The sequence below is a fragment of the Ranitomeya variabilis genome, chromosome 5, assembly GCF_051348905.1.
Source record: "Ranitomeya variabilis isolate aRanVar5 chromosome 5, aRanVar5.hap1, whole genome shotgun sequence".
Taxonomy (NCBI): domain Eukaryota; kingdom Metazoa; phylum Chordata; class Amphibia; order Anura; family Dendrobatidae; genus Ranitomeya; species Ranitomeya variabilis.
In genome coordinates, this window is record NC_135236.1 from 256,487,484 (window position 1) to 256,514,178 (window position 26,695).

The 26,695-nt window shown below is 43.9% G+C and overlaps 2 protein-coding genes across 2 annotated transcripts in view; one reads left to right on the forward strand and one right to left on the reverse strand.

The window, feature by feature from the left end:
• Nucleotides 1–10,761: 10,761 nt before the first annotated feature.
• Nucleotides 10,762–12,836, forward strand: LOC143775687 (immunoglobulin superfamily containing leucine-rich repeat protein 2-like). The gene is made up of 2 exons (XM_077264108.1): nucleotides 10,762–10,917; nucleotides 11,540–12,836. The coding sequence occupies exon 2, from the start codon at nucleotides 11,543–11,545 to the stop codon at nucleotides 12,653–12,655; it is 1,113 nt and encodes a 370-aa protein (XP_077120223.1). The 5' UTR covers nucleotides 10,762–10,917; nucleotides 11,540–11,542; the 3' UTR covers nucleotides 12,656–12,836.
• The window catches only part of STRA6 (signaling receptor and transporter of retinol STRA6), a 108,443-nt gene continuing 94,582 nt past the window's right edge, over nucleotides 12,835–26,695 (reverse strand). The window contains exon 18 of the mRNA XM_077264107.1: nucleotides 12,835–13,279. Within this exon, the coding sequence (XP_077120222.1) occupies nucleotides 13,119–13,279 (161 nt within the window). The 3' untranslated portion in view covers nucleotides 12,835–13,118. The remainder of the gene's footprint in view (nucleotides 13,280–26,695) is intronic.

Consider the following 26,695-nt stretch of genomic DNA (forward strand, 5'->3'; position numbering starts at 1 on the left):
GTCACACATGGATATGGCAGCACAGAAAAATCAGGTTCAGTTCTTGGAGGAATACATATCACATAATGAACGGCTAAGGATTATCAAGTGAATAAAAAATAATAGTGTGTCAGATGGGACCATGCTACTGGCAAGTCATATTGTCATGATTCTCAATGGCGAGAGAACATAGCCCAGCATATATGAGAACTAGCTCTTGGAAGATGGAAACTATACTGACCATGAACTAAACCTGCCGCACAACTAGAAGTGGCCGGGTAGCATGCCTACGTTTTTTTATCCCTAGATGCCCAGCGCCAGCCGGAGAACTACCTAATCCTAGCAGAGGAAAAGACAGTCCTGGCTCACCTCTAGAGAAATTTTCCCAAAAGGCAGACAGAGGCCCCCACATATATTGGCGGTGATTTAAGATGAAATGACAAACGTAGTATGAAAATAGGTTTAGCAAAATCGAGGTCCGCTTACTAGATAGCATGAAGACAGAAAGGGCACTTTCATGGTCAGCAGAAAACCCTATCAAAACACCATCCAGAAATTACTTTAAGACTCTAGCATTAACTCATAACACCAGAGTGGCAATTTCCGCTCACAAGAGCTTTCCAGACACAGTAACGAAACAGCAGCTGTGAACAGGAACAAAATGCAAAAACACACAAGGACAAAAGTCCAACTTAGCTGGGAGTTGTCTAGTAGCAGGAACATGCACAGAAAGGCTACTGATTACATTGTTGACCGGCATGAAACTGACAGAGGAGCAAGGTTATATAGCGACTCCCACATCCTGATAGGAGCAGGTGAACAGAGGGGATGATGCACACAAGTTAAATTCCACAAGTGGCCACCGGGGGAGCCCAGAATCCAATTTCACAACAGTACCCCCCCCTCAAGGAGGGGGCACCGAACCCTCACCAGAACCACCAGGGCGATCAGGATGAGCCCTATGAAAGGCACGGACAAGATCGGAGGCATGAACATCAGAGGCAGTGACCCAAGAATTATCCTCCTGACCGTATCCCTTCCATTTGACCAGATACTGGAGTTTCCGTCTGGAAACACGAGAGTCCAAGATCTTTTCCACAACGTACTCCAACTCACCCTCAACCAACACCGGAGCAGGAGGCTCAACGGAAGGCACAGCTGGTACCTCATACCTGCGCAACAATGACCGATGAAAAACATTATGAATCGAAAAGGATGCAGGGAGGTCCAAACGGAAGGACACAGGGTTAAGAATCTCCAATATCTTGTACGGGCCGATGAACCGAGGCTTAAACTTAGGAGAAGAAACCCTCATAGGGACAAAACGAGAAGACAACCACACCAAGTCCCCAACACAAAGCCGAGGACCAACACGACGACGGCGGTTGGCAAAAAGCTGAGTCTTCTCCTGGGACAACTTCAAATTGTCCACCACCTGCCCCCAAATCTGATGCAACCTCTCCACCACAGCATCCACTCCAGGACAATCCGAAGATTCCACTTGACCGGAGGAAAATCGAGGATGAAACCCCGAATTACAGAAAAACGGGGACACCAAGGTGGCAGAGCTGGCCCGATTATTGAGGGCGAACTCCGCCAAAGGCAAAAAAGCAACCCAATCATCCTGATCCGCAGACACAAAACACCTCAAATATGTCTCCAAGGTCTGATTAGTCCGCTCGGTCTGGCCATTAGTCTGAGGATGGAAAGCAGACGAAAAAGACAAATCTATGCCCATCCTAGCACAGAATGCCCGCCAAAATCTAGACACGAATTGGGTCCCTCTGTCAGAAACGATATTCTCCGGAATACCATGCAAACGAACAACATTTTGAAAAAACAGAGGAACCAACTCGGAAGAAGAAGGCAACTTAGGCAAGGGAACCAGATGGACCATCTTAGAGAAACGGTCACACACCACCCAGATGACAGACATCTTCTGAGAAACAGGCAGATCCGAAATAAAATCCATCGAAATGTGCGTCCAAGGCCTCTTCGGGATAGGCAAGGGTAACAACAATCCACTAGCCCGAGAACAACAAGGCTTGGCCCGAGCACAAACGTCACAAGACTGCACAAAGCCTCGCACATCTCGTGACAGGGAAGGCCACCAGAAGGACCTTGCCACCAAATCCCTGGTACCAAAGATTCCAGGATGACCTGCCAACGCAGAAGAATGAACCTCAGAGATGACTCTACTGGTCCAATCATCAGGAACAAACAGTCTACCAGGTGGGCAACGATCAGGTCTATCCGCCTGAAACTCCTGCAAGGCCCGCCGCAGGTCTGGAGAAACGGCAGACAATATCACTCCATCTTTAAGGATACCTGTGGGCTCAGAATTACCAGGGGAGTCAGGCTCAAAACTCCTAGAAAGGGCATCCGCCTTAACATTCTTAGAACCCGGTAGGTAAGACACCACAAAATTAAACCGAGAGAAAAACAACGACCAGCGCGCTTGTCTAGGATTCAGGCGCCTGGCAGACTCAAGGTAAATTAAATTTTTGTGGTCAGTCAATACCACCACCTGATGTCTGGCCCCCTCAAGCCAGTGACGCCACTCCTCAAAAGCCCACTTCATGGCCAAAAGCTCCCGATTCCCAATATCATAATTCCGCTCGGCGGGCGAAAATTTACGGGAAAAAAAAGCACAAGGTTTCATCACGGAGCAGTCGGAACTTCTCTGCGACAACACCGCCCCAGCTCCGATTTCAGAAGCGTCGACCTCAACCTGAAAAGGAAGAGCAACATCAGGCTGACGCAACACTGGGGCGGAAGAAAAGCGGCGCTTGAGCTCCCGAAAGGCCTCCAAAGCATCAGGGGACCAATCAGCAACATCAGCACCCTTCTTAGTCAAATCAGTCAATGGTTTTACAACATCAGAAAAACCAGCAATAAATCGACGATAAAAGTTAGCAAAGCCCAAAAATTTCTGAAGACTCTTAAGAGAAGAGGGTTGCGTCCAATCACCAATAGCCTGAACCTTGACAGGATCCATCTCGATGGAAGAGGGGGAAAAAATGTATCCCAAGAAGGAAATCTTCTGAACCCCAAAAACACACTTAGAACCCTTCACACACAAGGAATTAGACCGCAAAACCTGAAAAACCCTCCTGACCTGCTGGACATGAGAGTCCCAGTCATCCGAAAAAATCAGAATATCATCCAGATACACAATCATAAATTTATCCAAATAATCGCGGAAAATGTCGTGCATAAAGGACTGGAAGACTGAAGGGGCATTTGAAAGACCAAAAGGCATCACCAAATACTCAAAATGGCCCTCGGGCGTATTAAATGCGGTTTTCCACTCATCCCCCTGCTTGATTCACACCAAATTATACGCCCCACGGAGATCAATCTTAGAGAACCACTTGGCCCCCTTTATACGAGCAAACAAATCAGTAAGCAGTGGTAACGGATATTGATATTTAACCGTGATTTTATTCAAAAGTCGATAATCAATACACGGCCTCAAAGAGCCGTCTTTCTTAGACACAAAGAAAAAACCGGCTCCTAAGGGAGATGACGAAGGACGAATATGTCCCTTTTCCAAGGACTCCTTTATATATTCTCGCATAGCAGCGTGTTCAGGCACAGACAGATTAAATAAACGACCCTTAGGGTATTTACTACCCGGGATCAAGTCTATGGCACAATCGCACTCCCGGTGCGGAGGTAGTGAACCAACCTTGGGTTCTTCAAAAACGTCACGAAAGTCAGACAAGAATTCAGGAATCTCAGAGGGAATAGATGATGAAATGGAAACCAAAGGTACGTCCCCATGAGTTCCTTTACATCCCCAGCTTAACACAGACATAGCTCTCCAGTCGAGGACTGGGTTATGAGATTGCAGCCATGGCAATCCCAGCACCAAAACATCATGTAGATTATACAGCACCAGAAAGCGAATAACCTCCTGGTGATCCGGATTAACACGCATAGTCACTTGTGTCCAGTATTGTGGTTTATTACTAGCCAATGGGGTGGAGTCAATCCCTTTCAGAGGTATCGGAGCCTCCAATGGCTCCAAATCATACCCACAGCGTTTGGCAAAGGACCAATCCATAAGACTCAAAGCAGCGCCAGAGTCGACATAGGCGTCCGCGGTAATAGATGACAAAGAACAAATCAGGGTCACAGATAGAATAAACTTAGACTGTAAAGTGCTAATTGAAACAGACTTGTCAGGCTTCTTAGTACGCTTAAAGCATGCTGATATAACATGAGTTGAATCACCACAATAGAAGCACAACCCATTTTTTCGTCTAAAATTCTGCCGCTCGCTTCTGGACAGAATTCTATCACATTGCATATTTTCTGGCGTTTTCTCAGTAGACACCGCCAAATGGTGCACAGGTTTGCGCTCCCGCAGACGCCTATCGATCTGAATAGCCATCGTCATGGACTCATTCAGACTCGCAGGCACAGGGAACCCCACCATAACATCCTTAATGGCATCAGAGAGACCTTCTCTGAAAATCGCCGCCAGGGCGCACTCATTCCACTGAGTAAGCACAGACCATTTGCGGAATTTTTGGCAGTATATTTCAGCTTCATCTTGCCCCTGAGACAAGGACATCAAGGCCTTTTCCGCCTGAAGCTCTAAATGAGGTTCCTCATAAAGCAACCCCAAGGCCAGAAAAAACGCATCCACATTGAGCAACGCAGGATCCCCTGGTGCCAATGCAAAAGCCCAGTCTTGAGGGTCGCCCCGGAGCAAGGAAATTACAATCCTGACCTGCTGTGCAGGGTCTCCGGCAGAGCGAGACTTCAGGGACAAAAACAATTTGCAATTATTTTTAAAATTTTGAAAGTGAGATCTATTCCCCGAGAAGAATTCAGGCAAAGGAATTCTAGGCTCAGACATAGGTGCATGAACAACAAAATCTTGCAAATTTTGTACCTTTGTGGCGAGATTATTCAAACCTGTAGCTACACTCTGAAGATCCATTTGAAACAGGTGAACACAGAGCCATTCAAGGATTAGAAGGAGAGGAAGAGAGGAAGGCTGCAGTATAGGCAGACTAGCAAGTGATTCAATTAAGAGCACACTCAGAACTAGAGGGAAAAAAAAAAAAAAAAATTGTAGCAGACTTCTTTTTTCTCTCCTTTCTCAGCCAGTAATTTAACCCTTTTTTGGGCCGGTCAAACTGTCATGATTCTCAATGGCGAGAGAACATAGCCCAGCATATATGAGAACTAGCTCTTGGAAGATGGAAACTATACTGACCATGAACTAAACCTGCCGCACAACTAGAAGTGGCCGGGTAGCATGCCTACGTTTTTTTATCCCTAGATGCCCAGCGCCAGCCGGAGAACTACCTAATCCTAGCAGAGGAAAAGACAGTCCTGGCTCACCTCTAGAGAAATTTTCCCAAAAGGCAGACAGAGGCCCCCACATATATTGGCGGTGATTTAAGATGAAATGACAAACGTAGTATGAAAATAGGTTTAGCAAAATCGAGGTCCGCTTACTAGATAGCATGAAGACAGAAAGGGCACTTTCATGGTCAGCAGAAAACCCTATCAAAACACCATCCAGAAATTACTTTAAGACTCTAGCATTAACTCATAACACCAGAGTGGCAATTTCCGCTCACAAGAGCTTTCCAGACACAGTAACGAAACAGCAGCTGTGAACAGGAACAAAATGCAAAAACACACAAGGACAAAAGTCCAACTTAGCTGGGAGTTGTCTAGTAGCAGAAACATGCACAGAAAGGCTACTGATTACATTGTTGACCGGCATGAAACTGACAGAGGAGCAAGGTTATATAGCGACTCCCACATCCTGATAGGAGCAGGTGAACAGAGGGGATGATGCACACAAGTTAAATTCCACAAGTGGCCACCGGGGGAGCCCAGAATCCAATTTCACAACATCATATACTTTGGTTAGTAACTTAGCAATTGACATTTGGTGCATCTTACTCCACTGGACTCTTCATCATGACTTGAGTACAAATTGCCAGTCTTAATAAATCATGGGTTATATCATTCATGAGGATAGCTTCCACTAAACTAGAGCATGCCACATGACTTCACCCTGAAGATGGAACGCCCCATAACTGTGATTCACTGTTGCCCAGGATCTCACAGTCTATCACACCTAGAACTAACGTTATGTCTCAGCTAACAGCAGGTACCGGTGCGAGAGCGTCATGTGAAGCCCAGAATGCCCAGACAACACAGTATCCATGATAAGTCTCATTGAATTGGTGACTATTTTTGAAGGCGTTTCCGTTTGTATCAGCAAACATCGACACTGTAATAAAGATCCTGGATGGGTCGAAACCGTAACTTTGTCCCATATTTCACAGCAACCTGTAAATATCCCTGTTTTCATGAATAATTAAGAGTGTACTTTGCCCTATTTTATAAGACTGCTTTGAGCAATAAGCTAGCCATGTGCTCCCTTCCTAAATGGAGAATGACTTATCTCCTCATTCCACTTTATGCATTTGTGCCAACTAGAGAGTGTTAAACCTCGGCCTTGGGCCTCCTCAATGTCTGTGATCAGAAAGTAAAAAATGACTGAGAAGATATCATCAGGCCCCTGTGTGTGCTGGGCCTCGAGAGACCACAGGCTTACTTCAAAATAAGCAACCCCTAAAGTTATACCATTACATTTGTGCTACATGTACCTAAAGTGACTAACAAGAATTGCCTTCTCAATGTTGTATAGACAAGTACCTCCATTAAACATTAAAGTATTGTCAACACTATGATGATAAACTGTGCCAGTATCTAGACATTGCATGTACCTCCTGGAGTATGTGGACCACAGTTTAGAACCAGGGCCTTGGTATAAAAGGAAGATGTTGAAAATCTATCTTTATATTCTTATTTTGAGCAAAAATTTTCAAACATGGTTTAGATCATGTGTACTTGCTTAATCATTGTATACCTTGCCATATGCAATTCGTTACATTTTATTCTGTTTTTCTCAATGAAATCCTTTAATTGCGAAAAATACAATTCCAATTGCAGTTCCCAAGACTATTTCTCAAAGATACAATGTAGCAAAACCATCAAGAAACTTTACTGCAGTTTAGGAATGGTTCTTCCAGCACTGAATGTATTTATACAGGCTTATGCATTACAACAGCCCCTAGTTATTAGTCCTAAGTGAAGACTTTATTGCACTTTTAATTAATTAGAGTCAAGGGACTAAGGGGCTGATTTAATCATTGCTGCCATTTAGTATTACTGGTCAACATAGGCCTATAAATGCACTTTGTGGTATAAGCTATAAAAATGAGAATCCCACTGGAAATAAATGCCAGCAGCTAGGTTGCATCATCCCAAAGGTAGTATAATAAAATGCAATTTCATTATAAAGGGAGAATATGCCTAAGCATGAATGTTACTCGTCTAGGTCTCCTCCATAAAACACATTCAGCAAGAAGCAATCCTGATGTTTCCAGCTTCTGAATTGTATTATGAGGAGCTCTCCATTACTAGCTGGAGTTATTCTATTTGGTTTCATTTCCACATTTTGACCCTATGTGATTGATGTGTGCTATATGACTATACTGTAGGTAACACGTAATATACAGCATAAATCAATCATGCTTATTGGATAGTTCAGCTACAAAGTGTTTAAATTGCTCAGTATCTAATCATAAATGTAAAACTAATTGAATATATGTAATATAGATCTAAGAAAAGTGCATCTATATATATAAGAGGCATCGTGATTACTCGCTAATCCCGCCACCTGCACAGTAGCTCTGCCCCCACACATCACCACACATAATTCCGCCCCCCACCCCATTACCACACACAATCCCGCCCCCACAAATCCCGCCCCCCACCACATCACCACACATATTCCCGCCCCCCACCACATCACACATAATCCCGCCCCCACCACATCACCACACACAATCCCGCCCCCCACCACATCACCACACATAATCCCGCCCCCCACCACATCACCACACATAATCCTGCCCCCACCCCATTACCACACACAATCCCGCCCCCCACCACATTACCACACACAATCCCGCCCCCCCACCACATTACCACACATAATCCCGCCGCCCACCACATTACCACACATAATCCCGCCCCCCACCACATTATCACACATAATCCCGCCCCCCACCACATTACCACACATAATCCCGCAACCACACCACATTACCACACATAATCCCGCCCCCCACCACATTACCACACATAATCCCGCCCACCACCACATTACCACACATAATCCCACCCCCCCACCACATTACCACACATAATCCCGCCCCCCACCACATTACCACACATAATCCCGCCCCCCACCACATTACCACACATAATCCCGCCCCCCCACCACATTACCACACATAATCCCACCCCCCCAATATTACCACACATAATCCCGCCCCCACCACATTACCACACATAATCCCGCCCCCACCACATTACCACACATAATCCCGCCCCCCACCACATTAGCACACAAAGTCCCACCCCCAACCACATTACCACACATAATCCCGCCCCCCACCACATTACCACACATAATCCCGCCCCCCACCACATTACCACACAAAATCCCGCCCCCACCACATTACCACACATAATCCTGCCCCCCCCACCACATTACCACACATAATCCCACCCCCCCAATATTACCACACATAATCCCGCCCCCACCACATTACCACACATAATCCCGCCCCCACCACATTACCACACATAATCCCGCCCCCCACCACATTAGCACACAAAGTCCCACCCCCAACCACATTACCACACATAATCCCGCCCCCCACCACATTACCACACATAATCCCGCCCCCCACCACATTACCACACAAAATCCCGTCCCCCACCACATTACTACACTTAATCCCGCCCCCCCACCATATTACCACACATAATCCCGCCCCCCCACATTACCACACGAGGCTCCGTCCCCACACATTACCACATGAGGCCCTGTCCCCACACATTACCACACGAGGCTCTGTCCCCACACATTACCATTCGAGGCTCCATCCTCACACATTACTACATGAGGTTCCGTCCCCACACATTACCACACGAGGCTCTGTCCCCACACATTACCATACGAGGCTCCGTCCCTCCACATTACCGTACGAGGCTCCATCCCCACACATTACCACACGAGGCTCTGTCCCCACACATTACCACATGAGGCTGCGTCCCCCCACATTACCATACGAGGCTCCATCCCTCCACATTACTACACGAGGCTCCGTCCTCACACATTGCCACATGAGGCTGCGTCCCCACACATTACCACATGAGGCTGCATCCCCACACATTACCACACGAGGCTCTGTCCCCACACATTACCACATGAAAACAGTTTACTTTTGATTTTACACTGTGAATAAAATGTATTAGTATTATTCTGATGTTTAATTATTATTATTATTATTATTATTATTAACTTCATTTTAAGTTAATTTACCACCTGCGTAAGCGCTACTGAATGTTGTCATTATTTACTTTAGTTTTATCACTAGCAGCGTTAATTAGATAGCAATGAGCATGCCGAGCGTTAGCTGGCTGGAAACAGCTAGTATTTTCATATGCATCACAACAAGGAAAATCAATTTAAAGAGGTTGGGCACTACTTTTCTTTTATTGATGGCTTATTATTATTATTATTTATTATTATAGTGCCATTTATTCCATGGCGCTTTACATGTGAGGAGGGGTATACATAATAAAAACAAATACAGTACAATACAAGTCACAATGGTACAGGAGGAGAGAGGTCCCTGCCCGCGAGGGCTCACAATCTACAAGGGTTAGGTGAGGATACAGTAGGCGATGGTAGAGCTGGTCGTGCAGCGGTTTGGTTGATCGGTGGTTACTGCAGGTTGTAGGCTTGTCAGAAGAGGTAGGTCTTCAGGTTCTTTTTGAAAGTTTCGATGGTAGGCGAGAGTCTGATATGTTATAATAGAGAGTTCCAGAATAGGGGGGATGTACGGGAGAAAGCTTGAATGCGATTGTGGGAAGAGGAGATAAGAGGGGGGTAGAGAAGGAGATCTTGTGAGGATGGGAGGTTGCGTGTGGGTAAGTACCGGGATATGCCATTAATGTCTGATCGATGGGAGTGCAACACCCGGCACCTGCGCCAACCAGCTGCTACTTGCACCAGTGGCAGTTGAACAACAGCTCAGTCAAAACTGTAGTGGTCGCGGTCGTGTACTACACATACACCCCCTACTCTAAGGTATGGATCTGCAGCACCCAGCCGCGACCACTATATTGAAATATCGAAACGGTGGAATTGTTGTGTTTTAACCTTTAAGTATTACGTAGTGGCCAAGTCGCTGTTATTGGCACCAGCGGTGGTTGGAGGTTCTCGGATGCTACCAGAACACAACAACTCCGTCAAAACCTTAGTTGCCAGGTACTGCATATACACCCCCTACTCTAGGGTAAGGGTCTGCAGCACCCAGCTGCGGCCACTGTATAGAAATGGTCGAATTCTTGTGTTCCAATCCCTTTAAGTATTAAGTAGTGGCCATCCCCTTTAAATATATTGCAAGAAATGTTGCAATCTATAAATCATATTTAGACAGTTCACACTACTTAAATGGCACTTTACGTTGCTATTCAGAATCCCATTTTCTGTTTTGATGAGACTCTGAAGGCCAAGTCAGACTTGTCCACAGATGGGAGCTGAAATGTAGACATTGCTGGGAAACTATGTAAACAGTATTTTGGAAGCAGATTTCTTCCTTTAGAAGCACAGCAGTTTGCATAAACTGATTCTGGACTCCAGGCACCGACAGACAGCACATAGCGGAGGAGGGACAACTACAACAGGCTGCAGAATTTTATGATTTAACTCTGGCTAAAGGATTTTGGGCTGTTCCCAGCCTGTTAGAGGAAGCGAGAAAGACGGGCTGAGTTTATTTTTGTTATCCAAATAGCGTGGGAGAACGCTGTATTCAGGTAAGAGGAGTAGGATTGTCTACTGTATATTGCATGATGGTATGGCTGAGAAAGATGATAGAAATAGAAACAGATAATTAGGATGGAATACGCCAGAATTTACATCAATATAAACATTCCTAAATAGAGCAACTGAGGAGTAAGATGATGTATCGGCAAGCCCAACAGGCCAGTTACACATATATAGCGATGATCAACGTGAAAGGTTAAAGGATTAAAGTCAAAGAGGGGTCGTTGTTATTAAGCGGAAGTGGATATTTTCATATCTTCTTATACTCACAGAACATTTGGTCTTGTCATGCGAAAGGAAAGTGTGCGAACAGGAGTTGGCAAAGACCCTACAGTTCTGTTGCCAAGCAGAGGAATTGTGTACAGAGCGCGGAGAAAGACTGGCTGAAAAAGAGATGGTTAATATAAAAACGGGAAGTATGAGAAATATCAAGGAGAATGTTGTTGCTACAAATGTCAGGATTAGTTTAGAGATACTCACCTATAAAACAGGCATGGAAGGCCAATTCTGGTGATAAAGTGCACACTTGTTGTTTGCCATCAAATGCACAATGGTAAAATGTAGTCATATATTGTTCTTTCCTGACCATTTTGTCCCAAATCTCTTTCACAGATCATGGGCACGTTTATTTTTTTGTTTGCCGTTGTTGGATACCTGTATCTGGTGCCAAGCACATCTTGTCCAGCCACCTGCCAGTGCATTACTACAGCCCGCCCTTCTGCAGACTGCTCGTACAGAGAACTATTGCACGTACCAGTTGGTTTCCCTGAGAATCTAAATCAGCTTTCCCTATCTGTTAACAACATCAGTAAACTTAACAGAACCTCATTTGCTAATATTTTAAAACTGACATCACTGTACCTGACATATAACGAGATAACGACTATCCATCCTGGCACATTCCAGTTTCTAACCAGTCTGATAAGTCTAGACATAAGCCACAACTTGGTCAATGAGTTTCCTTGGACAGATCTTTCAACACTTGGAGATCTTGAGCTCCTAAATCTCAACAACAACCAACTGGTTACTATTCCATTTGGAGCATTCAACAATTCCAAACGATTGAGATCTCTGCAGCTCAGCAACAATGAGTTATATTCATTGCCCGAAGGTCTTTTTGATCCATTGACCTCTCTGACACATGTCCAGCTGCACAGAAATCCCTTCCATTGCTCTTGCTCCTTGGCATGGTTAATAGTTTGGATTCAAAGAACTTGGACCACGATCGATAGAAAAAAGGAAATTATCTGCCTATCTCCAAGCGAGTTAAAGGATATCCCATTAGACAAAGTTCCTGACTTACAGTGCAGAAAACCAGTGGAAATAATTAGCGATAGTCCATTTTGGGGTGATACTTTGCTGCTGTGCAAAGAGGTAGGAGTGCCTTACTTCATGATTCAAAAAGACGGAGATAATCAAAACTACAAAGACATTAAGGTATCAGTTAGGAAATTTAAGAATGGAAGTGTCGCAGTTACTCCTACTAAGCAGGGTACAGCCTATATTTGTCGTATTTCCAACCACACAACAGAAAACACTGGAGAACTTTCAATCACTCTTGCTCATCATCAAATTTCAGGTTGGCAAGTAGATCCAGAAGAGAAACTCCTGCTTCTTCTAGTGTCTGGAAAAATGGGGCCAATCACAAATGCAGGGTCATCAATTATGGACAGGCCTATGCTATTATTTCAGGCTTTGGTTTTAGTATTATGGCTAAAAGTCTCATAAGAACAATGAAAAAAAAAAATCTGGCTATGTTGGAAGTTTTTAGATATTGATACTACATATGCAACAAACGGAACATATTCTGCATATAAACTACTGTAGTGTATAAACGTGCAGCTTCAAATTCATAATTGGTATTGTGAACACCATAAAAATACACAAAAGACATAGGAATAATAAAGTAGACAACACACATGTTTAGTAGCATATATAAAAGACATAACAAGATTACCGAACATCTACATAACAAATTAGGTCATCAGAGTCATGTAAAGTAAGCTATTGATAGAAGCAAATGAAACAATGTTCCAGTGGAGAAATATATTTTACTAAACTACAAAAATAAAAGGGGCCACTATCCCCTTATAAAACCCCACCCTGTCCAGCAGTGCTTCTAGGGGATAGGAGGGAAGGAAGGTCGGAGGTAGACTATGTTACTGGAATGTCACTGGTTGTTGGCCGGGTGCTATTTTGAACGTGTGGGAGATCCATTAATGGTTCTTGATCCCCGATGACTGGCAAGAGATGGGTTGTGGATTAGAGTATATGCAAGACCCCAGCGGGCTCGGGCTATGTGAGAACGTGCTCCCTTCAGTGGTCGACCATCTGCTGGCATCAGATGAATTCCTGGACAAGAAGAAAAAAAAGTGCTCAGTAATTTGTGAAATGGAATTAAATGGTAAAATGCTGAAGAATAAAATTAAGCAGGAAGAAATGTATTTTATGAATAATGATGAGCTAATTAGTGCAAGGTTGGAAAATGTATCGATAGCTTTGTATGAATATGGAAAGGTTTACTCTCAGGGATAGGATATCTTACATTACACATGTAGCAATATTCTTGGCTGGAAATGCCATGTTGGCATGAAATGGTAGGTGACAAATATAAAATGAAAGAAATGAGAGAACGAATGCAAATAACTAGCATTAGAGAGAATACAGTATATAATATCTACTGTACAGAGCACTGCCTAGGTATAATAATAATTACTATTATTATTATTTTAATGCAGCACAAGCATACTCCATAGCGTTTTCCATTTTAGAAGGTACATATGTATAAACACTAAGAGGTAGAAATAAAGGGGTTGTCCATTTTATCCTTATTTTAACAAATGTGTTGATGACTTGATTTAGTGACGCATACTAATATGTAGGTATTACCTCTGGTGGACACAAATAGAAAAGGGCCCCTGTGCAAGAGCAATATATGGGCCATTTGCAGCACAATAGTTCCTCACAATGCACAATCCTCTTGCTTTGGTGATGGAAATGGGCCCTTTTACCTCTTGGGCCCCTCTGCGACCACACAGGTTAAAACAATGATATGTCTGCCCATGGGGATTACCTTTTGAGAATTGCTACCGACTTGTTAGTGCAGCTTTCCTCACAGACTCAAATTGTTCTCAAAATGGCTGCTGAAGCAGAAGCTTGTGACCAGACTTGTCCATCATTCTCATCCAATAGCACCTCAAATGGGAAAGTTGTTTTTCTATTGGAGGAAGCTAATGAACAGGTCTGGTCACATGCTTCTTTATCAGCGGCCATTTTGAGAGCAGAAGTGCCAGTCAACCTGTGAGGAAAGCTGCACTAACAAGTGTCAGAGGAAAACCTGTAACAGTTATATATTAGTAAGCGCGAAAAAAAATCATGTCCCCTTCGTATTTGCTAAAAAAAACAATGGCCAAGCCCCTTTAACCTTTAAACAATAACGAAAGTTCCCAATTATATTGATCATTGCACTATTATCCATAGATGAGGTGACACCAATGCTGTGTGTGTCATATTTGACTCTAAAACCAGAATATTTCTCATGCTAGTAAGTATCTAATGCAATAGAGTTGTTCAGATCCTAATTAAATTAGTCTTTTCTAAGTGGACTATTATTTTTTCGACATGAAGTTAAGAAGACATAACATCAGCACTGGGAGGGAGGGCAGGAGCTCTGATTTCATTTCTATCTCCATGCTCACAAACTGCATTAGTAAGTACTTGGTCTGCACAATTGCAAGCGATAAAATCACATATATGCACTGTCATATTGCATTAAAGTCTGGTCACTTCTCTGAAAAATAAATTGCTTCTAATTGTGATTTTTTTTTTCTAGCTTTAAAAAAGTGAAAAAAGCGGGATCTATGGAGGAAATTAAGGATCGCTCTTGATCACTTTGAGAAATCCATCATCTCTTTTTGTTATCTTGTATTCATTTTTTTTTTTTCAAATTTAAGTATATCAGGGAAAATAGTACCAACATTTAGAAAATATTTACCTAATACAATTCAGCATTAAGTTGAACCGACGATAGGGGAGGATGAAGGAGGGGGGAAGCAAGGGGATGGAGTGGTCATAGGGAAAAGGAGAGACTAAGGGAGGGATGAGGGAAATTCAAACAATAATTCAAACAGGGTATCATAGAGAAGGGGGAAATATCAACTATGAACAACAAAAAAGGAGGAGGTACACATAATTAAATAGCATAGCATATAGCCAAACTATCAAATTCACCAAAGAATAATTATAAAAGGGCCAGATACATATGATCACTTATGGCAAGCAGAAGTAATGATAATGCAAGGGTGACAATAAGGAGACTTATTCTCACAGGAAGCATGAACATATATAATCTATGTCATTACACTTGAACTATAACTATGCAATTGTTTCCAAGAAGCCCAAATTTTGCTATATATTTCGTGGGTACGTGTTTCCCAGCTGGTGAGTTCATTCAGGCTGGAAATGTGATTCACCTTAGAGATCCAGTCCAGTGCAGAGCAATTAAGGGTTTTACTGCATCTTGTATTTATTTTTAATTAATTTGTTATATATACAAACTAGCTGAAGAGCCCGGCGTTGCCTAGGCATAGTAACTAACTGTTAGTTATAGAACCTGACTTCTCTCATTTTCCCATCACGCCTCTCATTTTCCCCCTCACATCTTTCATTTTCCCCCTCACGTCTCTCATTTTCCCCCACACCTCATTTTCCCCCTCACACCTCATTTTCCCCCTCACACCTCTCATTTTCTCCCCTAACTTCTCTCATTTCCCCCCAACACCTGCCATTTTGACCTCACACCTGTCTTTTTCCAATCACTCCACTATTTTCCCCTCACTCCTCTCCTTTTGCACTCACACCTCTTCATTTTCACCTCACACCTCTTAATTTCCCCTCAGTATATAACTGTATGTCATCTGCTCCTGTATATAGTATATACCTGTATGTCATCTCCTCCTGTATATAGTATATACCTGTATGTCATTTCCCCTGTATATAGTATATAACTGTATGTCATCTCCTCCTGTATAGAGTATATACCTATAAGTCATCTCCTCCTGTATATAGTATATGCCTGTATGTCACCTCCTGTATATAGTATATACCTGTATGTCACCTCCTGTATATAGAATATACCTGTATGTCATCTATCCTGTATATAGTATATACCTGTGTGTCATTTCCCCTGTATATAGTATATAACTGTGTGTCATCTCCTCCTGTATAGAGTATATACCTGTATATCATCTCCCCTGTATATAGTATATACCTGTATGTCATCCCCCTGTATATAGTATATACCTGTATGTCACCTCCTGTATATAGCATATACCTGTATGTCATCTATCCTGTATATAGGATATACCTGTATGTCATCTCCTGTATATACCTGTACGTCATCTCCCCTGTATATAGTATATACCTGTATGTCATCTCCTGTATATCGTATATACCTGTATGTCATCTCCTGTATATAGTATATACCTGTATGTCATCTCCCCTGTATATAGTATATAACTGTATGTCATCTTCTGTATATAGTATATACCTGTATGTCATCTCCTGTATATAGTATATACCTGTATGTCATCTCCCCTGTATATAGTATATACCTGTATGTCATCTCCCCTGTATATAGTATATACCTGTATGTCATCTCCCCTGTATATAGTATATACCTGTATGTCATCTCCTCCTGTATATAATATATAGCTGTATGCCATCTCCTCCTGTATATAGTATATATGTGTATGTCAATGTCATCTCCCCTGTATATAGTATATACCTGTATGTCATCTACTGTATATAGTATATACCTGTATGTCATCTATCCTGTATAAAGCATATACCTGTATGTCATCTCCTGTATATATCTGTACGTCATCTCCCCTGTATATAGTATATACCTGTATGTTATCTCCTGTATATAGTATATGCCTGTATGTCATCTCCTGTATATAGTATATACCTGTATGTCACCTGCTGTATTTAGTATATACCTGTATGTCATCTATCCTGTATATAGCATATACCTGTATGTCATCTCCTGTATATACCTGTACATCATCTCCCCTGTATATAGTATATACCTGTATGTCATCTCCTGTATATAGTATATATCTGTATGTCATCTCCTGTATATAGTATATACCTATATGTCGTCTTCCCTGTATATAGTATATACCTGTATGTCATCTCCTCCTGTATATAGTATATACATACATATATATTATATTAAAGTTTTGCCTCACAACATAGCCTATGACGCTCTCGGGGTCCAGACGTGTGACTGTGCAAAATTTTGTGGCTGTAGCTGCAACGGTGCAGATGCTAATCCCGGACATACACACATACACAGATACACACACACATTCAGCTTTATATATTAGATTGTCTCTTCTGAGAGGAAGAGGACGAGAACTCTAGTGCCACCTATAGGAAATAGCAATCCTAAATGTCAATGTTGACCCGTTAACGAGCCTTGTCACATGACTTAGGATAAAAGCCAAATAAGAATCTCAATTTACAGACAAGGTGTTTCGGGTGCTGCTCCTTATCAGTGTAAAGTGTGAGATCTGGTTTGGTTGTGTGAAAGGCGTCTGACCGGGATCCAACGGGGTAACGTTTCTCCTTGCAAAGAGTGACATGTCAAGCATGCTGAGATGAGGAGAGTTTTAAGCTGCAATGCTCCTCTTATGTTTTATATAGACATTTGTACAACACAAAAGTAAGCAAATGTATACTGTACACACAGAAATATATGCAAAAAGAGTGAACATTTCATAGGTTAGTTTTTTATTATTAGTCCATATATCCCAAAAATGATGTTATGTTTGGCTAAAATGTGCTTTCAAAGAATACAGAGGTTATGAGAAGAGCCTCACTCTGCTTCTTCCTATCCCTTCCTCTGCTACCAATGATTGACAGCTTCATTGTCAAAAGACGGAGCTGAAGGGTATGTGCACATGTTGCGGATCTGCAGCAGATTTGATGCTGCGGATTCGCAGCAGTTTTCCATGTTAATTTATGGAAAACGAAATCCGCTGTGCACATGCTGTGGAAAATTCCGCTCGGAAACGTTGCGGATTATTTTCCGCAGCATGTCAATTCTTTGTGCGGATTCTGCAACATTTTACACCTATTCCTTTATAGGAATCCGCAGGTGTAAAAACGCAGGTGAAATCCGCACAAAATTCGCAGGAAAACCGCAGGTCATTTTACCTGCGGGTTCTGCAGAGTCCGTGTGGAAAAATCCGCAATGGAAACCGCAACATGTGCACATACCCTTAAAGTGTTTCTATATTGTTTTGGGGTCTAAGGGGTAACGTTTCTCCTTATGGAGAGTGACATACCATCTCTGGCTTGTCAAGGTAAGGAGGCTTATTCGCCGTGCAATGCTCCTCTGGGAATTTAAATATGCAAATTGCCTCTTCTGAGAAAAAGAGGACTTTACTCTATAGCGCCACCTATTGGAAGTAGCGATCCTACAAGTCACAATCAACCCTTTAACGAGTCGTGCAATATGACTTAGGATAAAAGCCAAATCAGTATCTCAATTCGCAGACACGGTGTTTCGGGCTATTGGCCCTCGTCAGTGCGAAGCATGAGAACTGATTTGGCTAGGTGAGAGGCTCTGGAGTGGGGTCTAAGGGGTGACGTTTCTCCTTATGGAGAGTGACATACCATCTCTGGCTTGTCAAGGTAAGGAGGCTTATTCGCCGTGCAATGCTCCTCTGGGAATTTAAATATGCAAATTGCCTCTTCTGAGAAAAAGAGGACTTTACTCTATAGCGCCACCTATTGGAAGTAGCGATCCTACAAATCACAATCAACCCTTTAACGAGTCGTGCAATATGACTTAGGATAAAAGCCAAATCAGTATCTCAATTCGCAGACACGGCGTTTCGGGCTATTGGCCCTCGTCAGTGCGAAGCATGAGAACTGATTTGGCTAGGTAAGAGGCACATTGCACGACTCGTTAAAGGGTTGATTGTGACTTGATTGTGACTTGTAGGATCGCTACTTCCAATAGGTGGCGCTATAGAGTAAAGTCCTCTTTTTCTCAGAAGAGGCAATTTGCATATCTATATTGTTTTGTAATTTTTCTCACAGAAGTAAGCACAAATTCTGTAACTTGGCATTACAATTACTGGGCTGGGGTAATATAGAATTTAAAAAACTGTGTATGTCTCACCCGCAGAAACTGTAATGTATGTAGTGGGTCCATGGACATTGTCTAGCATAACATTTTTATACAGCTGTTACTTTACGGTTATCAGTTTGGGGGCTACATGGAGACAGTAAAATACAAAGTTTATTAAAGAGAACCTAACAGAACCTAACAGCAGATACATACTGGCCAATCCATGGGCACCATGTATCAGACACTGGTTATATGATCTCAGCCAGGCATGTTTGACTCTGGAATGCTATTGTGTTCTGGGCTGGACTGGGCCACCGGAGAACTGGAGGATTCTTCGGTGGGCCCAGACACTGACACCTGCTGGCATTCAGAGCCGGCAGTTGCCTAGGGCCCCTGCTGCTCCAGGGGCCCCCAACCAGTGTCGTGTCGCTAACAGTGGCACACCATGCAGCTTCTATGGGGCCCATGAGTCAGGGAGAAGCAGCACTGGGTGACAGAAGGCAGGAGCCAACTGCTGCGGCTAAAGCCTGTCCCCACTGCTAAAGAGAAATTAATATTCACTCTTCCCCACGCCCCCATGGGCATGGAGAGGAGTGAATATTCATTTCACTTTAATAGCTATCAGAGCCAGAAGACCAGGGGCCCGTAAGTCAGGGGGGCCCAGCGCCAGCGCTGTCCCCCAGTGCATGATGTATTCAACTGTACAGTTGACAGCAATAATGGAGGAGAGAGCATTAGATAGCGTTTCCTTTCCCATCATTCCCCTCTGCCCCTGACACAACGTACCCGCTCTGTGTTGGGCAGACGGCAGTGCAGCTGCTGATACCGAAGCAGAGCCGAGAGCAGCGGGGAAGGAGGAGGAGAGGTATTGTGTCTGTTATATATATATATATATATATATATATATATATATATATGTATATATATATAAATATATATATATATATATATATATATATATATATATATATATATATATATATCAGTGAGTGAGTCCTGGTGGCCATAAGACTGTAGGACTGCGGAGCTGGATTTTATTCTATAGGGGGACTACATTATATTCCATGTGGGGCTGTATTATACTCTATGAGGGGGGCTGCATTATACCCTATGAGGGGGGGCTGCATTATATCCTATGAGGGAGGCTGCATTATACCCTGTGAGGGGGCTGCATTATACCATATGAGGGAAGCTGCATTGTACCCTGTGAGGGGGGCTGCATTATACCCTATGAGGGAGGCTGCATTATACCCTATGAGGGAGGCTGCATTGCATCCTGTGAGGGGGGCTACATTATACCCTATGAAGGAGGCTGAATCATACCCTATGAGGGAGGCTGCATTATACCCTATGGGGGAGGCTGTATTGTACCCTATGAGGGAGGCTGAATTATCCCATATGAGGGAGGCTTTATTGTACCCTACGACTGGGCTGCATTATACCCTATGGGAGGACTGCATTATACTATATGAGGGGGGCTGCATTATACCATATGAGGGGGATTTAATTATACCCTATTAGAGACCTGCATTATACCATATTAGGGGGCTGCATTATACCCTATGAGGGAGCTACATTATATTCTATGGAGGGTCTGCATTATACCTTATTAGGGGGTTGCATTATATTCTGTGGGGAGGCTGCATTATACCTTATGAGGGGGTTGCATTATACTCTAAAGGGGCTACATTATAATCTGTGAGGGGCTGCATTATACTCTATGAGGGAGGCTGCATTGTACCCTGTGAGGGGGCTGCCTTATACCCAATGAGGGAGGCTGCATTGTACCCTGCGAGGGGGGGCTGCATTATACCCTATGAGGGAGGCTGCATTATACCTTATGAGGGGGCTGTATTATACCCTATGAGGGAGGCTGCATTGTATCTTGTGAGGGGGGCTGCATTATACCCTATGAGGAAGGCTGAATTATACCCTATGAGTGAGCTACATTATATTCTATGGAGGGTCTACATTATACCTTATTAGGGGGTTGCATTATATTCTGTGGGGAGGCTGCATTATACCTTATGAGGGGGTTGCATTATACTCTAAAGGGGCTACATTATATTCTGTGAGGGGCTGCATTATACTCTATGAGGGAGGCTGCATTGTACCCTGTGAGGGGGGCTGCATTATACCCTATGAGGGAGGCTGCATTGTACCCTGTGAGGGGGCTGCCTTATACCCTATGAGAGAGGCTGCACTGTACCCTGTGAAGGGGGCTGCATTATACCCTATGAGGGAGGCTTCATTGTACTGTTTTGAATTCTGCTCTTGGGCTGCCTCCGGTGGTTATAAGTGGTAGCACTGCTGTCTCTGGATCGCAGCATTTATCAGGTGTGTTCACTTTTTGCAATTCTGACTGGGCTATTTAGTCTTGCTTGACCCTTTAGTCAGTGCCAGTTGTCCATTGTTCCTGGAGGATTCACATCCCTGCCTGGTCTCTCCTGCTTTGCTGTTCATTTCAACAAAGATAAGTTCTGGCCTTGATTTTTGCTGTCCACATGCTGTGGCCTGATTGTTCAGTTCTTTTCCATGTTTTTGTCTTGTCCAGCTTGGTCTGTATAAGGATTTGTTTAGCCAAGCTGGTATCTCTGGAGATGCAGATATACCCTCCATATCTTTAGTTAGCTGTGGAGATTTTGTATTTTTTGTGGTGGATATTTTCTAGTGTTTTAATACTGACCGCATAGTACTCTGTCCTGTCCTTTCTATTTAGCTAGAAGTGGCCTCCTTTGCTAAATTCTGATTTCAGTCTGTGTATGTTTTTTCCCTCTCCTCTAACAGTCAATATTTGTGGGGGGCTGTCTGTTGTGGATTCTGTTTGCGGGCTCCCTCTGGTGGTTACTGCTGGTACTGGGTGACTTTGGTGGGCTGCGGCCTTTGGTTTCCATCTGTCCATCAGAGGCTGGGTGTTTCCTATTTTACCTGGCCTTTCTGTCATTTCCCTTGCCGGCTATCAATGTGTTCAGATGTGCTCTGTTTGGTTCCTGCCTACCTGCTCCCAGATCCTTCAGGATAAGCTAAGTGCTGATTTTCAGTTGTTTGGTTTTTTGTCCAGCTTGCTTAGAATGTCTCTTTGTTAGCTGGTTGCTCTAGTGGACTGAGGTTCTCCCCATGTGCCATGAGTTGGCACATGGGTTCTTGTAATCTCAGGATGGTTTTTTTGATTAGGGTTTTTTGCTGACCGCTCAGTCCCCTTTTGTGTCATTCTGCTTTCTAGTTTTCAGCGGGCCTCTATTTGCTAAAGCTATATACATCATCTCTATGTGTGTGCCTTCCTCTCATTTCACCGTCAATACATGTGGGGGGCAACTATACCTTTGGGGTTAATTCCTCTGGAGGCAAGTGAGGTCTTTGTTTTCTCTGCAGTACTAGTTAGCTCTTAGGCTGGTGCGTGGCGTCTAGAACCAACGTAGGCACGCTCCCTGGCTATCTCTAGTTGCGTTTGTCAGGCGTAGGGCAGCGGTCAGCCCAGGTTCCATCACCCTAGAGCTCGTCCGATATTTATTATTACTTTGCTTATCCTGTGCTATCCCTAGCCATTGGGGATTCATGACAGTATAGCCGGCCCACAAAGTGTTAATTGTTTGGGCTGAAGCAGGAGAAAAAGAAGTGTTCAAGGAAATTTTTTTTTTTTTTTTCCTTCAGAGTTTTGCTGCCTAGCCCTTAATTGCTGTCTAGCTGCTTCTTACCTCCTCTTAACCCTTGAATGGCTCTGATCTTAGCTGTTTATCATGGATGTCCAGAGTTTGGCTTCCAGCCTGAGTAATCTCGCGGCAAAGGTTCAAAACATACAGGATTTCGTTGTTCACACTCCCATGTCTGAACCTAGAATTCCTATTCCAGAGTTTTTTTCTGGAGATAGATCTACCTTCCTGAATTTCAGGAACAATTGTAAATTGTTTCTCTCTTTGAAATCTCGCTCCTCTGGAGACCCTGCTCAACAGGTCAAGATTGTTATATCGTTCCTACGGGGCGACCCTCAGAATTGGGCATTCGCATTGGCACCAGGGGATCCTGCATTGCTCAGTGTGGATGCGTTTTTTCTGGCATTGGGATTGCTCTATGAGGAACCTAACCTAGAGATTCAGGCTGAAAAGGCTTTATTAGCCCTCTCTCAGGGGCATGATGAAGCGGAAATATATTGTCAGAAATTTCGGAAATGGTCGGTGCTTACTCAGTGGAATGAGTGCGCCCTGGCTGCAAACTTCAGAAATGGTCTTTCTGAGGCCATTAAGGATATTATGGTGGGGTTCCCTGCGCCTACAGGTCTGAATGAGTCTATGGCTATGGCCATTCAGATTGATCGGCGTTTACGGGAGCGCAAACCCGTGCACCAGTTGGCGGTGTCTTCTGAACAGGCACCTGAGATTATGCAATGTGATAGAATTCAGTCCAGAAGTGAACGGCAAAATTATAGGCGGAAAAATGGTTTGTGTTTTTATTGTGGTGATTCAGCTCATGTTATATCAGCATGCTCTAAACGCACAAAAAGGGTTGATAAATCTTTTGCCATTGATACTCTGCAGTCTAAGTTCATTTTGTCTGTGACTCTGATTTTTTCACTGTCTTCCATTTCCGTCGATGCCTATGTGGATTCAGGCGCTGCCCTGAGTCTTATGGATTGGTCATTTGCTAAACGCTGCGGTTTTAGTCTAGAGCCTCTGGAAGTTCCTATTCCTCTGAAGGGAATTGATTCTACACCATTGGCTTTGAATAAACCGCAGTATTGGACACAAGTGACCATGCGCATGACTCCCGTTCATCAGGAGGTGATTCGCTTCCTTGTACTGTATAATTTACATGATGTACTAGTGCTTGGTCTGCCATGGTTACAAACTCATAATCCTGTCCTGGACTGGAAAACAATGTCTGTGCTAAGCTGGGGATGTCGGGGGGTTCATGATGATGCACCTCCGATTTCTATCGCTTCATCTACTCCTTCGGAGATCCCTGTGTTTTTGTCGGATTATAGGGATGTTTTTGAGGAGCCTAAGCTCAATTCGCTCCCTCCTCATAGAGAGTGTGACTGTGCTATAGAATTGATTCCTGGCAGTAAGTTCCCTAAGGGTCGTTTATTTAATCTGTCACTGCCAGAGCATACTGCTATGCGGAATTATATTAAGGAGTCCTTGGAAAAGGGACATATTCGTCCATCTTCGTCCCCTCTGGGAGCAGGTTTTTTTTTCGTGGCAAAAAAAGATGGTTCCCTGAGGCCTTGTATAGATTATCGCCTTCTGAATAAGATTACAGTCAAATACCAGTATCCATTGCCATTATTTACTGATTTGTTTGCTCGCATTAAGGGGGCTAGGTGGTTCACTAAAATAGATCTTCGTGGTGCGTATAATCTGGTGCGGATAAAACAGGGTGATGAGTGGAAAACCGCATTTAATACGCCTGAGGGCCATTTTGAGTATTTGGTAATGCCTTTTGGACTCTCCAATGCTCCGTCAGTCTTTCAGTCCTTTATGCACAATATTTTCCGTGAATATCTGGATAAGTTTATGATTGTGTATTTGGATGATATTTTGGTGTTTTCTGATGACTGGGAGTCTCATGTTCTACAGGTCAGGAAGGTGTTTCAGGTTTTGCGGGCCAATTCTCTGTTTGTGAAGGGCTCAAAGTGCCTCTTCGGAGTCCAGAAGATTTCTTTTTTGGGGTACATTTTTTCTCCTTCTACTATTGAGATGGATCCCGTTAAGGTTCAGGCTATTTGTGACTGGACACAACCTACATCTGTTAAGAGCCTTCAGAAGTTCTTGGGGTTTGCTAATTTTTATCGTCGGTTCATTGCTAATTTTTCCAGTATTGTTAAACCTTTGACTGATTTGACTAAAAAGGGTGCTGATGTTGCTGATTGGTCTCCTGCGGCCGTGGAGGCCTTTCGGGAACTTAAGCGCCGGTTTTCTTCTGCTCCTGTGTTGTGTCAACCAGATGTTTCACTTCCTTTTCAGGTGGAGGTTGATGCTTCCGAGGTTGGAGCGGGGGCGGTTTTGTCACAGAGACGTTCTAATGGCTCGGTGATGAGGCCATGTGCTTTCTTCTCTAGAAAATTCTCGCCCGCCGAGCGCAATTATGATGTGGGTAATCGGGAGCTTTTGGCCATGAAGTGGGCATTTGAGGAGTGGCGTCATTGGCTTGAGGGTGCTAAACATCGCGTGGTGGTCTTGACTGATCACAAGAATCTCATTTACCTTGAGTCTGCCAGGCGTTTGAATCCTAGACAGGCTCGTTGGTCGTTATTTTTTTTCTCGTTTCAATTTTGTGGTTTCATACCTGCCAGGTTCAAAGAATGTGAAGGCAGATGCTCTTTCCAGGAGTTTTGTGCCTGACTCTCCTGGAGACACTGGGCCTGCTGGTATCCTTAGGGATGGGGTAATATTGTCCGCCGTATCCCCAGACTTGCGACGCGCATTGCAGGAGTTTCAGGTGGATAAACCGGATCGATGTCCACCAGAAAGACTGTTTGTTCCGGATGATTGGACCAGTAGAGTCATCTCCGAGGTCCATTCTTCTGTGTTGGCTGGTCATCCTGGAATATTTGGTACAAGAGACTTGGTGGCCAGGTCTTTTTGGTGGCCTTCCTTGTCTAGGGATGTGCGTACCTTTGTGCAGTCTTGTGAAGTGTGTGCTCGAGCTAAGCCTTGCTGTTCATGGGCTAGTGGGTTGTTGTTATCCTTGCCCATCCCGAAGAGGCCTTGGACGCACATTTCCATGGATTTTATTTCTGATCTCCCGGTTTCACAGAAAATGTCCGTTATCTGGGTTGTGTGTGACCGCTTTTCTAAGATGGTTCATTTGGTGCCCTTGCCTAAGTTGCCCTCCTCCTCTGAGTTGGTTCCTTTGTTTTTTCAGAACGTGGTTCGTTTGCATGGGATTCCGGAGAATATCGTTTCTGACAGGGGATCCCAGTTTGTGTCTAGATTTTGGCGGACGTTTTGTGCCAAGATGGGCATTGATTTGTCTTTCTCGTCTGCATTCCATCCTCAGACGAATGGCCAGACGGAGCGAACTAATCAGACCTTGGAAACTTATTTGAGGTGTTTTGTTTCTGCTGATCAGGATGACTGGGTTGCTTTTTTGCCACTGGCCGAATTTGCTCTTAATAATCGGGCTAGTTCGGCCACGTTGGTCTCTCCTTTTTTTTGTAATTCGGGGTTTCATCCTCGTTTTTCCTCTGGTCAGGTGGAGCCTTCGGATTGTCCTGGAGTGGACGTGGTGGTGGACAGGCTACATCACATTTGGAATCAGATGGTGGACAATTTGAAGTTATCTCAGGAGAAGACTCAGCAGTTTGCTAATCGCCGTCGCCGCGTGGGTCCCCGACTTCTTGTTGGGGACTTGGTGTGGTTGTCTTCTCGTTTTGTCCCTATGAAGGTCTCTTCTCCTAAGTTCAAGCCTCGATTCATCGGTCCTTATAGGATCTCGGAGATTCTTAACCCTGTATCTTTCCGTTTGGATCTCCCAGCATCGTTCGCTATTCATAATGTGTTCCATCGGTCGTTGTTGCGGAGGTATGAGGTGCCTGTTGTTCCTTCGGTCGAGCCTCCTGCTCCGGTGCTGGTGGAGGGAGAATTGGAGTATGTTGTTGAAAAGATCTTGGATTCTCGTGTTTCCAG

Coding starts and splice junctions, on each gene's coding strand:
- LOC143775687 (XM_077264108.1), top strand. CDS start 11,543: ATGGGCACGTTTATTTTTTTGTTTGCCGTTGTTGGATACCTGTATCTG.